Source organism: Temnothorax nylanderi, unplaced genomic scaffold (genome assembly GCF_030848795.1).
Source record: "Temnothorax nylanderi isolate EJ_2023f unplaced genomic scaffold, tnyl_v1.0 TNYL_tig0071_pilon, whole genome shotgun sequence".
In the NCBI taxonomy this organism is placed as follows: domain Eukaryota; kingdom Metazoa; phylum Arthropoda; class Insecta; order Hymenoptera; family Formicidae; genus Temnothorax; species Temnothorax nylanderi.
This window is the reverse complement of record NW_027249133.1, coordinates 287576-301938: the sequence shown is the minus strand read 5'-3', so window position 1 is coordinate 301938 and position 14363 is coordinate 287576. Positions and strand designations below refer to the sequence as shown.

The following is a 14363-nucleotide window of genomic DNA, read 5'->3' as shown; positions in this document are numbered from 1 at the left end:
TTCTGTAGAACTCTTTTGCAAAATGTTACGGTATTGCAAATTTCAAAATTCTAATCTTTTTTACAAAACCATTTCTTATATTTAAGACTGAATATAAATTTGCACCCATTAAAGTTACATATTTTTTCTTATATAAAGTATTTTCTTTCTCTCTAAACAAAGAAGCAACTGAATCCATTGTTTTCTCCAGTGTAATCATCGTCCACGTACCTATCTAATAACGATAAGAAAACTTAGATAAACTTTTATGACTATGCTACCTTAAGAAAAAATGCTAACCTTCGAAAACTAATTTCTCGATGTCACGTATTTTTTGATACCACATATGTTCCCGATTAGTTAGCCTCGGGGTCGTCATAGCGACGAATCATTTTTGAAAAGTTTGCAGAAAAACGATAACACCCTTTTGGATCTTATAAAAGACAAGACTGCAAGATTAGATCACTGCAGTTCCTCGACACGTTAAAGCTTTCATACTGCATTCATCAAACTGTATTCGTTAAGCGCAGTATTGTGTAAAATTAAGTACTGTGTAATGTAAAGTCGATTAAATAATTTGTTTTTTTTTTATTGTAAGAACTTTCGCGACTCTTACACCAGATATAAAGATGCTAAAGATCTATTATACGTTTCCACGGAGTTTGAAAATACCATCGAATGGATAAACTTATGAAAAACCATTTTGACACTAATCTTATTTGTCCTTGAATATGGACAAATGAGTTAAACGTATAGTGTATACTGTATCTCATGGGACAAGAAAATTCTTTCAGAAAATAAACAAATCCTCGAAATAGAAAAGAAATTTAAGATTTAAGGATCAGAGATAAATATTTTAGAACATCGAAATACCCGAGGTATCATAGACCCAAAATTTCAAAGCCTATAAGATCAGTCAGCTGATCACGGTCCAAAGCCGTCTTAATTCTCCCCGATGAGTTTCCCTCAAAACTAATCCCATCAAAAAACAAATTCCCTCTAACTGGTAAAAATTGAATGCCTAGGCCGGGTCTCGATCTTGCGTTTCCAGGAAAAATGACAAATTTATCGGCGAGACAGCACAACGTCCGGCGCTCTCTTTGTTCCTAATTACGCCTGGAGGATCGGTCCCATAATCCTCGGCGGTCGGGCCGAGATGATAGGGCCCGCCGCGACGCGACGGCGGCTGTGGCGGCAAAAAGTGAGAACTGGAGGGGGAAAGAACGCGCAGCCGAATGCCCGCGGAATTGCCCGATGTCCGCACTGTCCGCAGCTGCATCGCGCTGATTGCGCGAGCCGAGCACGTCAGTCAGTCGTCGACCATCGTTGCGGATGGGTGTACTTATTAGGTTACCGCGTGTCGCGATCACGTGATCTCACGTCGCCGCGAGTGTATACACGAATTATATATATGTATTATTACTTCCTATTCGTGCATTTGTACGCGGAAATAAAATGTGAATGCCGTCGACGTTGAAAATGGTGCTGCGCATCGTGGTACTCATCCTCTCGGCGGTGTCGGCACGAGGATGGGGCATCAACCACGCGCAGCCTGGGACCGGTGCGAAATGCGAACGGCTGAACGTATCCTTCTGCCGGGGATTGCGTTACAATCTGACGGCGATGCCGAACTTCATGGGCCACGAAGATCAGTGGCAGGCGGAACGAGGGGTAACTTTAAATAACTTTAATTTAAAATGCCAAACTCTCTCTTACGCTCTCTTACGCTTTACATCAGGAGGATTAGGAAAACGTTCATCGTGAATGTTGAAAGATGTCCTTTGTAACGTCAAGAATGAGACTTGTTTTTTTTTAATGTTATAAAGATATATTATACATTAAAATTATTTTTCTTTACAAAAAAGTTTATATTTACAAGCTAGACATTCTAGAGAACTGACAAAATAACTTATATTTCAAATAATATGTCCGATATAACGTAATCTAAGTAATAGTTGCTAATATTGGAGTAATATTTTGACTAAAAGTACAGTTACATTAAGGGGTTAGGCCACTTTAGAACAAGAAAAAATAGGCATATTTCGGGAATTTTTTTTAACGCAATAAAGGAATCAATCGAAATTCTGTAAAATGGGTTTTATCATACTACTAATGAATTACAAAAAAATTATTTTTTCATATCAATTAATAAAAAAATGGCGGCTGCACAGCATTTCTCCGTCTCGATGCCTTTTTTTGGAAGGGGTCCACGGCCGGAAATGTAACTCATGCAATTTTTGACCTGGAACAAAAAACCAAAATATTTCGATTATATATAACAACAGCTAGAGACGTACGTAGGATTTTTTCGATACATTGATTTTTGGCAAAATAGTACACTTATAAAAAAAAAGTTTAAAATTTCAGGAAAAAAATCGTCAGATAATTGTTTATAAAAAGAATACTATGCAATATAAAAAAAAATCCTACGTACGTCGCCGAAGAATGCAATTTTGAATATACAGTTAAATTTTCAGATCGATCGGTGAAGATTTGTTCGAGTTCTGTTTCCGGCCAGTTCAAAAAATGTGGTTTCGAGATAAACGCGTTTAAAGTTTTTAGTACTGTAAAATCATAGAATATTCTTACATACCTTTAATCTGCGATGCCTGCACCATACAATTGGCCTTCCAGATTGACATCCTCCTCCTCTTTTTCCTTTCTGAACGTTTTCAAATTGATTCGAGCCTCTCTTGCAGCTTCACTCAACGATCGTTCTGCTTGCTTGATGTGCTCCGCGTCCACCTCCAGGCACAGATTATAACTGTGTGGTCCAATTTTCATGCCCATAATATCTATTATGTGCATAATTGAGGAAAATCCGTCATTATACACACAAGTAACAATATTTGTTACAATATCTAATATTAATTTGCCACTAGATATTGTTTTTGGAGCCAACGCCCATACGGTCGAGTTAAAACTCTCGTTGTTGTTTTGCGTAAAGCCGCCGATACAACGAGTGAGAAGATCGTCGTTACTCAGTTCTTTGTACACTGGCTTTATAGCTTCAAACACTTCATTGCAAATAGCTGGTTTGTGTTCATAATCGCCCAAACTATTTGTAGCTTTTGCTTTTTGCCATGAGCACCATGAATCTTCTCCAGTTGGGCACTTGTCGTGTTGCGGTTTTTCATCTGTAGATAATTTATGATACAGTGTAGCCCATATAGCGTTCTTCATCTTTTCAATCGAATCGCAATTTCTACGAATAGCTAATCCATAATATATCGAAAGTTCGTCTATAAGCTTGCCAGTCAATTTGCCTTTTCCTCCAAGGCCTTTTGTAACTTTTTTCAAATTACGGAGACGGGTACCCATTCGTTTTTGAACGTGATCTATACATTCTTTTTTCAATACTGTAATATTTTTGTAAGGCTTAGCATCTGTAATACCTTTAAATGTTTTTGATTTCCCGTCACCAATGTAATTTGCGTATTTCACCTGGTGTAAGGTTTCAGAGCGCTGGAACATCTCAACAACTGCGTCGATTTCCATTTTTGCAGCCGATCTCTCGTGGTTTGCTTGGCATTCGCTCGCATGATTTTCTGACCATTCCGCATATTCTTCTGTGTCTTCTTTTTTCTTCCAATATTCACACGCTTTACAATATTTTGATTTTACAATGAGATCTACAACTTTGCCGGTGTGCCAGCCAATAAGAGAGACCAAGCCATACAAAGACGAAAATCCACGTTTTCTCCACGTTCCATCGCCTGATACCGTGATTCCATTATTTTCTCCTGTCTCAGCAGAAATTGTTTTTTCTGCTTTCGCTGCATTCGAAATACTGTTCTTACAAACAACGTCTGCTGCACTAGCAATGTTTTTAACGACTTTATCATAAAACAAATGAAACATCGGCCGGGGCAATTCCATAAATGCACAAAATTTTGTTATTCCACGCAGACCAACTCCAAGCAATCGCATGGCAAGAACAATTCTGCGGTTAACATCGTAGCCTTTGTTAACAAATGGGCAACTTGGTATTTTTGTTTTTTCACACTTATCACAGGACACAACTATTTTAAATCCCAAACCTCGTCTGCTAGTTTCAGTGAATTTCACTTCCGAATGGCACACTTTACAAACAACGACATTCGAAATGGCGGCAAAAACTGCTACGAAGTTTAATAGACGATAGCCAAAAGCATCGTCCACTTCAATGTCGTAAAGATCGTCAGACTGCTTTAATTTCTTTGCCGATGTGCTGACATTTAAATCCTCGGGCGCCTCCAATTTATGACGATTCAACGGTCGTCTGCGTGACGCTTTCGGTTTCTTGCTGAATGCACTGTCTGTTTTTGATCCTTTCTTATAACGATCCGTTTTATTATCACTCATGGTGAAAATCAATTGCAATTATAACTTTATTATATTAACTATTATTCGAATATTATGAAGCTGATACAAGAAAGCAAAGTGTCGTGCAAATAGCGTCCTTTTCAACGGTTTCTGCTTAACTGACGCTACACAGACGTTCTTCATATGTATATTGGTAATAGTGACACCTATAGTCATTCAGGTAAATTCTTAACATTCTAGACTCTTCAGGGGGCAAGTCACTTTACTATCGACTGCCGTTTTACCTGCTCCCATACTCCAAAATTACAGTGCATCGCAGTGATCACAAAAGGCGCTCGGAGCATACTGAGAGGGGCTGCGGCAGAATTGAAAATTTGGGCATTTAGAAACTTTTGCCGCCCATAATCTTTTGGTATATCATTTTTAAGACCCTAAAGCACCTTTTAAACAAAAAAAATTTTTTTCGATTTTTTGACAATCCTAGAGTGGCCTAATCCCAATTTCTTGGTTGAAAATTACATGGAAACTAATAGAAAATGCAATTTTTCTAAGAATGCGCAATTTGCAATTTTATCAAACTAATACATAAATGTTCAACATTTATAATGTTTAGTATTTATTTGTAATGTTCATTTTCGAAACAATCGCATTGAAACAAGAAGCAACGCATTTTAAACGCTCTGCGGTCTTAATGGCCCTCAAGTGGGAGGCAGGTAGAAAAAAAGGGGGAGAAATTTTCATGGCAGCGTGCGTTAATAAGCGATCGAAGATCAAAGAACGCGCGTACGGCTCTCATTAGTAGCGATAAGGCGAATCAAAGTCGCTGAACCGCGACGTTACGGGAGGGAACGAAGAGAAGATGGGGGGACGACGAAGGGAGAATACCGGTCTCTTTTTCTCCGAGCAGGATATACGGTTCTCTCTCCACGGGAGACATAAGTAATTAGAAGCCGTTTTCTCGTCCGCGCCCGCGCGGATTGCTGAATCCCGCGATGGCACACGATATATACTGACTTCCGGTCAAATTCCACTTCCGCGGAATGCCGCTATTAATTAGCGGCAAAATGATGGAACCCATTCGCGCGTAATCGTTGTCTCAAAGTGCTCGAGATCTTTTTATACCTTGCAAATTAATTTTGATCAACAAATTTATTTACAGTCAATTTATTTGCTAATCTATTTCTTGTAATTCAAAAATATATAACGTGATGGTATATTTACTTATTAAAGCATTAAGACAAAAATAATCTGATTTCGGCAGGTATATTAATTATGGTCGCCGAGAACAGATTTGGGCGTCGATAAAAAAAAATGTTATCGACCTGCTTCTCCTCTCCCAGCAGAGGCACTGACTCCTTCGTCTCGAACCATTGACCTGCGCTAATCCGTACCCCGTACCGGTTCCGTTTTTTATTTCGTAATTATGATAGCCGAGATATTTAATATTTATTCGAGTACTCGACCGGTTTGAGCATTCAAATACCTCTAATCGGAGATCTTACATGCGAATTTATTAAAATTGTTTGAATGAAAAGCAATTATTACATCCAGAAGTCTAACGGCGCATCTTTCTACGTCGGCGGGTGCGTATTTTCGACCAATAGTGGTTAGTATTTAGTACGAACGCACACCGTGTGTATGTAGGGGAAGCTGAAGAGACAGCGAAGGAGTCGCACTTACGCGCGGTTACTCGCACGTGTGTGTATAATCGAGTGCATTAATGTTGCCCGATGCGCTTTAAACCCGCTATCTCGCACAACGCGTTGAAAACGGGGGATTACAAATTGCAGTTTCGCATTCTACCAATCAAGCAACTTTAATCTTAAATGCGCTTTGCTCCGATTGGTCGAAGTCCAATCTGGAACTCGCAATTACCCTCGATCTCCAATCCGATTAATCTACATTCAAATTTATCTAATTTTATCTAATTTTAAACAATTCACTTTTCCATAATTAATTGATCGGTTTAAATTACTTCACGCTCGCAAGGATCGAGGAGAATAGATGAATCGCGTGTCGTGAGTCGTGAGGTATCCTTGGAAGCGCGGACGCGCACCGTACCATTAATGCACCCGATTGTACACGCCGCTACATGCACACATACACATACACACGACGCGAGGAGTGAGAGGTATTTATAGCCGAGGGTTCACTCTCGCTCGCTCAGTTTTATTATCGTAATAACGTTAAGGCGGCATCCTTTGAAGCCGCCTGAAGCGAGATAGCCCTGACGAGCAAAACTGCGTATTTTTGTAGCAGCTGCGTTCCTCGCGCGCGCGCGCGCGCACGTGTGCGTGGACTATGAAGGCGTGTGCGTGCGTGTATGGGAAACATCGTCGGCGGATGCGGATTTGATATGCGCTTTTCACGCGATGGGCCGGAGGAATGACGATGACGTTGGATCGTGCGAAGGGAGCTCGGAGAAAAATCCTTAGCTTTTTTTTTAATAATAGATTAGCTTTATGCGCCGTAGACTTGAAGTTGTGAAAATATTTGAAAAATGGACAATACCCTTTGATAAATTAATAATAAATAAAAGGTATCGATCTTAGGCGGACCTTTTAACAGAATTTAGATCGGTTGGAAACTTGGGAGAGATGCTAAAAGAATTGTGAGAAAAAAAGATTCTCTTTAGCTTATAAAAATATATTTGTTGTTCAATCTATTTTATTTTTTAATTCAAAATCTAAAGAGAAACTAGAAATTTGAGAAATTTCAAAGCTTCAAATAGTACAATATTATTTTAATATTATTGTAATTCAATTACATTGCAATATAAAGTGTGCGTGTCACGCTATAATGTAATTGACAACTCCCGAGGGATCAAGCGTGCGTTGTAAGAACTTTGCAGTTATTTTACCATTAATCTAACGTACAATTACGCTCAATCACGATACTAATCTTATGTATAATTATCTACAATTGCCGTTGCGCGAGGCGCTTAAGTTACAATCCAGTTTGCATTTGTAATCGAACGCGTCTGTAACTTAATATAGATGCGACCTGGCGCAGCTGCAATTACACGCGATTGCGCTTTAATGCCTTTTACGACTTAATGCGGGCATAATGTAATACGTATGATTACGTGCATCTTTACCAATTACTCGCGATTACGACTGATACGTACCTGCAATTTTTTTTTTTACAAAGGCGCGCGAATAAAAAATGACCGCTCGGACTCGGACGAACCCATTCAAACACACGAATCGAAATGCATGATAAACCATGATAAACGTACATACCTCCGACTTGCCGCTATCATTCAAGATAATATTTTTAACTAAATATGTATATTGAATTTCATTCGATTAGTTAAATTATGGTTTCGTTAGATTACTTCGTTAGATTAGAGTTTTCTAGCTCTAACTCACGAGAGCTGAAATTCTTGGTAACGTTTATTCCTTCCGCTCACGATTGCCCTTCGTAGGATTTCTCTCGGATTATCGTCTCCGCGGAGCATGTCGGAGTTAATGTTTGTCTCATAAATGGTATTGACAAGTCTTCGAGATAAACCGCCGCGCGGCTGGTCATCCTAGAGCATGCACGGAGCTCAAAGAGCGCCGCTATCATTCTCCGCTTCCATCCCACCGTTCACCTCGCCCTTCTTATCTTCTCTCTTTCTCTCTCTCTTTCTCCCCCCGTTCTCCACCGCGTCGTCGACGAGTCCTACTCGCGGGCTTGGTATCCGCCGGTGATACCATTAAACGCACACGTGTGTTAAGTCGTCACGAGCGTATACACACTGGCGATCGTAAAAGAGCCGTTCCATGATTCTTCGAATCGTTATCTTGGAATCGCCGAAGCTCGTGGTGGCTCTTTCAAAAACTCCGTCCGCACATCTCTGTTCCTCGAGTGGAGTGTCAGAATCGTTTCAGCCAGTTATAAGTCGTATCGAGTTTCACAACCCAGTGAAGTTGACTCTGTTTTTTCTAAAATTAAAAAGAAATTTCTGAAGCTTTGGACTTTGGACGTTCTCCAAATAATTTTGGAGTTAAGCGGCTTTAGAAAGAGCTCTATCATTTAAAACGTTGAAAACGCCAGGAAATTTATTTCATTTAAAAGACGTAGCTTTTTTAGAGTTCTAAAATTTTAGATAATTCTCTCTCTCTCTCTCTCTACAGTTCGACATAAATCTTTCGAAAAATTTTTCCAAAATATCTCCAGAAATTAATTTGTCAAATGACAGTTTCTTTCTAAAATAGCCTTTGAAACCACTATAGATCTCTTCGGCCATCATCCAGAACTCGATTTCTTTTTTTAATTTAAAAAAAAGGGAAGTTATAACTTCACAGAAACTCAAGTTCTAGGAACCTGCAATTACGATCGAAATGTGAATTTTTGATCGCAATTTCACCTGCGTCTTCAGGCTTCATATGATATTTCGGAATCCAGGCAAGCAATCACGAAATTGTCTATGATTCGAATCGGAAATCGACGAGATTCGAAATTTCCAAAACTCTAAAATCAGTGTGTGCGTAATCGTTCCTTCGAACCAGCCAATCAACATGTGGTCGGGACAATTACAGAGGGATTAGCTCTCGAACACGGGCGCGGGGGGCGGGGGGGGGGCGCGGGGGTTTCGCAGGCTGATGACTTCCCCAAGCTCGATGAATGATCCTAAGAAAGGCGCCACCGCCAATCACGTGCCGTCGTTCCCGGAAGGCGGCAAATTGCAGGGCATATGCTTGGTCATCTTCTTCGTTCTGCCTGGATATTCCGAAGATCCACGGTGAAAAATAGAAAAGATCGAAAATAGAAAAATCACTGCCTCAAAATTAAAAAAATTAATAAATATTCGGATAAACGTTTCAAGATTTCAAGAATTCGCAAGTCAAACGTTTCAAGAAAGCATTATATGACGCAGCAATAGCGTTCGAAAATTCCAAAACTCTTTGAAAACAATCGAAGACACTGAAGACACGCGATTCTCCAGTATCCAGCTTAAAAACTTCACGAATCTGTTCTCTTCAAACGGTCGTTCTACATTTTCGATAGTCGATTTCAAAATCGTACGATTCATAATATCGAGAGATTTCACGTTTTCTACAGTTTGCAGCTGCGGAAGCGACGGTAGTTTATTTTCCACGCGAATGCTGGGCAGCGTAGAAAAACTTAATCTAGCCTCCGAAAGCGATCGCACCCTCTCGCAAAAAGCATCCCCCCCCCCCCCCCCCCCCCGCGGCCCCCGCCCAAGAATTCGACATCGCGTCCCGGCGATTTATGCGTCACGTCGCATAAATATACATGCTGCCTCACAAAGGGTCTCACAGCGACTCGATCAAGGCAGAGAACAGAACGAGCGAGCCGCGTAAGGACAAAAGCGGGGAAGAAAAAAGAGCGGACCGCAATAAGAAGTAAGTCGGTCCCGCGTCCACCCGTCCGTCCGTCCGTTTGTTCGTTTCTTCTTCTATCCGCGAGTTGTCTGTCAAGTCGCTTCGGAAATGCTCCAAAGGGACTGGAGTATATACGGGAGCGGGCGAGAGATGGTGGAAGGGGTGGGATGCGCCTTTTCCTACTCCGTCTTTTTCTGGTCATTCCCGGAGGAGAAGAATGCGAAATAATGAACGAACCGGTCCGCTCAGATTTCTTCTTCGTCGGCGTCGCCCCTCCCCCTTTCGCTCCTCCGGGCTCGAGATAACCGAGAGGCGAGATCTGAGAGATTACCGAAAAGAATAACCGATTACGCCTATTGAGAGTAACGTAGTTTCGATTGTTTCGATTTTCAGTCTCCGAATATAAAAAAAATCGAGACTTATCGCGTCTATATATTGTTCAAGTATGTTTACTCGCATGCAGGGAATATGGAGAAAGAGGCACTTTTATTGGTTGTAACTGCGAAAACCTCGACCGTCCTCCTTTCGTCAAAATCATGCTTATTTCGTATATCAATTACGAAAACTCGAAAAAAGGTTTTTTTAATTTTATTATGTCGAATCTTGAGTTTCCAATCCAAGATATTCAAAATATTAAAAATATTCAAGATACTCAAGATATTTAAATTATTTTCGCTCTTTTGTAACGAATGCGGATTTTAATAAAACTAAAATTAGTTAATTAGTTTCTTTACGTTTCGTTAATGCCCCCATAGGAGAATTGAGATCATGACTTCTTTGCCATATCGATTACCAATGCACGTCCGTCGCGTGTGAGAAGTGAAAACGATCGCGCGCGATCTTTGGACGGAAGGTCTCTCTTTCTCTCTCTCCCTTCCTCCCTCCCTTCTCTCTTTCTTTCTCTCTTTATCTTTCTCTCTCTTTCTTCCTGCTCTCAGCTGGTCTACCTTGATCGGTGAGAAGAGAACCCGGAGAAAGAGAGAGAGAGAGAGAGAGAGAGAGAGAGAGAGAGAGAGAGAGAGAGAGAGAGAGAGAGAGAGAGAGAGAGAGAGAGGAGCGCGATGCAGGGCGAGATGGAGGGCTCTGTCGTTACGGGTTACCACGTAATTTCATGAGGCTATAATTTGGGGAGCGCCGTGGAGGAGAAGAGCATCGGGCTCCGCTCGTAATGGACGAATCTAGAGGGGGAGGGAAAAGGGCAGGAGGTAGAGAGGAGCACGGTCTCGGTGGGCCCCGCGACGCGGACGGCGAGAGGGGTCCATCGGGATTGAGGCGGGAAGAATGGGCGGGATAATTACCCCTGATGCCCACCGCTCGTTATATTTCATGGAAGCGAGGCGTCTCCTCTCCGCCTGCTTAGGTGCATTACCCTCTCGCTCTCGCATCTCCGTCGGGGGGGGGGGGGGGCTTTGCTCCGCGTTTAGAGGACGAAAGAGCGTATTATAGAAGTTTACCTCAAATATGTTAAAACGTCACGTAAAGGAAAATAGAGTGCAATATGCCGAGACCCGTCGTTCGCATGTCCCTTTCGTCGGATATTTCGCCGTAAATTAAGACAGGGGGACTGGTCGAGTCACACACGTTTCAGGAAGACAATATTACGCGACGAAATTTACGCACTTTCTCGTCATCTGGTTCTAATAGCACGTGTATTTGCAGCTGACGACCTTCATGCCACTGGTCCACTACAACTGTTCGAGACATCTCAGGCTCTTCTTGTGCGCCGTCTTCGCCCCGGTCTGCTCGGAACATGTGGCCATACCGGCCTGCAAGTCTCTCTGCCTTTCCGTAAGAAGAGACTGCGAGCCGGCCTTAACCAGCCTCACGCTACCGTGGCCGCACATGCTGGATTGCAATCGCTTCCTCGATCGCGGTAAGCACTCGCTCACCTTCGATCAATCTTTTATTGTAATATATGTACTTTCGATAAACTTATTATTATGTATGAAAGCAAAGAGTCATCATTTAAGCAAATTGCTCAAATTTGCTTAAATTTTGAACAGTAAAAACTAAAAAGAAAAAGTCTAAGATACATCTGCATTTTTAATTATTCGTATAAAAAGTACTTTTTCAAAAATGTCGCTGAACAATTGGGAATCCTAACACATTTAAATCATACAATATTAAGTGTAATGTTTGGTGATTGAACTGTGTGTGTTAAAATAGCCTGAACTCTTTCTCTCTTTTAAAGGAAACACATTGTGCGTGCAGCCACCGGACGAAACGTTGGACGATACTAGTTCACCGATACTGCCAACCGTTCAGCAGCAGTGGCCGGCGATGCACGAACGACCGCCGCAAATCTCCACGCGAATACAACAGCAACAGCAACATCATCAATGTCCACCGCATTTTGTGCAGATACCCGATATGGAAATGGTTAGAATAAACGGAACGAGCGGAAGAAAGCCAAAATCATATATATATTTTCTTTCTTAACATTTCTCGTGGTTTTGCTTCAGATTTCTTGCGCACCGCGTTGCGGTACCGACGCGTATTACCGCGCGGAAGACAAAAAATTCGCCGAGCGTTGGATGACCGGCTGGGCATGGCTGTGCTTCCTGTCGACGCTCTTTACCTTGCTGACCTTCTGGGTCGATCCGTCCAGATTTCGTTATCCCGAAAGGCCGATAGTCTTTCTGGCGCTCTGCTACAATCTCCTCTCCGTGGCTTACATCGTGCGTGGTGCGGTTGGCGCTGAAAATCTCAGCTGCGTCAGTCAGCTCGATGGGCCGAGTTACGTTCCAGTAAGTAAACAGATTTCTTTCAGTAAATAATGAAATCTATACTTATAGTTCATGTTGGTTGTTGGCTGAAAAAGACCTGACTAGAAGTCGAAACTAGTTCCAGTACGACGATTCAAATAAGAAAGACATTTGCGATATAGAGAAGAAATATAATCCCAGATAGTCAAATTTATTCAAAACAGGTTTTATTAGCAAAACCAGCAGAAATGTAACAAAATCTATTAGCAGACCCTGATGGCAAATCGATTGCAGAAACTATTGAAATAATATTCCATAATGTTTTATTCTAAATAATGTTTTATTCCAAATAATATTTCATTCCAAATAATGTTTCTTTCGAAGTTATGAAATAGCAGATCTTGCTCGATTTGTATTCGCAACCTGCTGTCATGTCGGTAGACTTTGCTGACAGAATACGAGCTTAATGTTGACGCAGCTGATGTCAATCTACTGCAATAATATTCTGCTCGAGATTCTGTTTGCTATTAGCACATCGCTAAGACTTTATCTGCAAGTTTATATTGGCCTCAATTTAAGTTGTTACGATATCTTTACTATACTGTTATTTCCTTCTGTCTTGAATTTTTTCGCGTTTATTCATCTGCTCCGCCCCGGTCTCCCCTAATATTTAATGTCGATTATTTATAAACAGGTCCGCGATGCTTTGAAGAGCGTTCCCTGTACAATTTGGTGGCTAGTCAGGTACTATCTGGGACTAGCCAGCAACACGTGGTGGGCGGTGCTGTGCGGTTGCTGGCTGCTGAGCGCCAGGAACGAGTGGAGCAGCGAAGCTCTTCACAACATCGCATCCTATCTTCATGCGGCCGCGTGGATTCTTCCAATATTTTTCACAGGAGGTAACTTATAGATCTAAAATCTATTTAATTATATAATATCAACATTCAATTCGCTTTTTAATTGCGACATTTTTTATTTGTATTTATACATTCTTTTCTTATCGATTTCTTTTAATTTACAGGAAGTCTGTTGTCGCGCAACGTGGTGGCAGACGAGCTGACCGGACTATGTCAGATCTCCGACGAGTCAGCGCTGTGGCTGGAAGTGCTGCCGCACGCCGTGCTGCTGTTGCTGGGCTGCGTGTTTGGTAGCGTTGCTGGAAGCGCGCTGGTACGCGTACGAAGGGCTGTGCGCTGCGCCGGTCGCAGCGCGACGAAACTGGAGCGCCTGATGACGCGGCTGGTTATCTTCGCGCTATTGTACGCGTTGCCGGCGCTGGGCGGCCTTGCCTGCGTGCTGCACGAGGCCTCGGTGAGACCGCGATGGCGAAAGCTGGCGTTGCTGGCCGCGCTGGACTGCCGCTCGGCGCAGAATTGCGCTCCTGGCCCGGTATACCGTGCCGCTGGCCTCGAAGTTGCCCTTCTCAGGCTCTTTCTGTCCCTCGTGGTCGGCGTCACCTCCGGCATGTGGGTATGGTCCGGCAAAACCTGCCGCGCCTGGAGCAGACTCCTCGCCGCGCCCAGCAAACCCGCCAGGATACAAAGCCCTTTCCAGGGCTTCAAGCAGGACGACAACATCGCTTGACGATCTTAGATTTATTCTAACAATGCGATACTTAAGAGACGTTGAAATTAATTTTGCGGATGTGCTTTAAGTATTTTTAGATGTTTCCACGATATTGGGATATCTTTTTTGAAAGAGATTAATTAGAACGGTAGTGCATATTGTGATTTTTTTTTATTTATCTATCGGATCATATTAATGCGTGGAGCAAATAAGTGCTACGAACGATTGCGCTTTGTGTGTATATATATATATATATATATACACACACACACCTCCTATCTATATATATATATATATATATATATATAGATGTTGTATATATTGTAAAAATAATGTATGTCTGCGCCTAGTGTGTATTTTAACTTTCGATTAATTAAAGTAGACTTATGATGTCTTTAAACTCGAATTCTAATAACAGCGAAAGCGTATTTCGATGGATATAACTTTAATAAACACCAGTCATTATTTTTATGTA

The 14363-nt window shown here is 41.8% G+C and overlaps 2 protein-coding genes across 4 annotated transcripts in view; one reads left to right on the top strand and one right to left on the bottom strand.

Moving 5' to 3' along the window:
- The window catches only part of LOC139773920 (frizzled-9-like), a 24372-nt gene extending 10009 nt beyond the window's left edge, over positions 1-14363 (top strand). The window contains exons 1-6 of one of the 3 annotated variants that reach the window (XM_071708742.1): positions 1298-1650; positions 11277-11490; positions 11809-11996; positions 12080-12364; positions 13017-13221; positions 13344-14363. In XM_071708742.1, the coding sequence (XP_071564843.1) occupies positions 1441-1650; positions 11277-11490; positions 11809-11996; positions 12080-12364; positions 13017-13221; positions 13344-13906 (1665 nt within the window). In that variant the 5' untranslated portion in view covers positions 1298-1440 and the 3' untranslated portion in view covers positions 13907-14363. Of the gene's footprint in view, positions 1-1297; positions 1651-6865; positions 8677-11276; positions 11491-11808; positions 11997-12079; positions 12365-13016; positions 13222-13343 lie in introns of those variants that run through there. The other 2 variants (XM_071708743.1, XM_071708744.1) reach the window with 2 other exon arrangements.
- Positions 2062-4967, bottom strand: LOC139773919 (uncharacterized). The gene is made up of 2 exons (XM_071708741.1): positions 2573-4967; positions 2062-2221 (listed from the first exon to the last, which is right to left on the bottom strand). The coding sequence occupies exon 1, from the start codon at positions 4321-4323 to the stop codon at positions 2575-2577; it is 1749 nt and encodes a 582-aa protein (XP_071564842.1). The 5' UTR covers positions 4324-4967; the 3' UTR covers positions 2062-2221; positions 2573-2574.

Excerpts from the sequence above, each read along its gene's own strand:
- LOC139773919 (XM_071708741.1), bottom strand. The coding sequence starts at position 4,323 with ATGAGTGATAATAAAACGGATCGTTATAAGAAAGGATCAAAAACAGAC.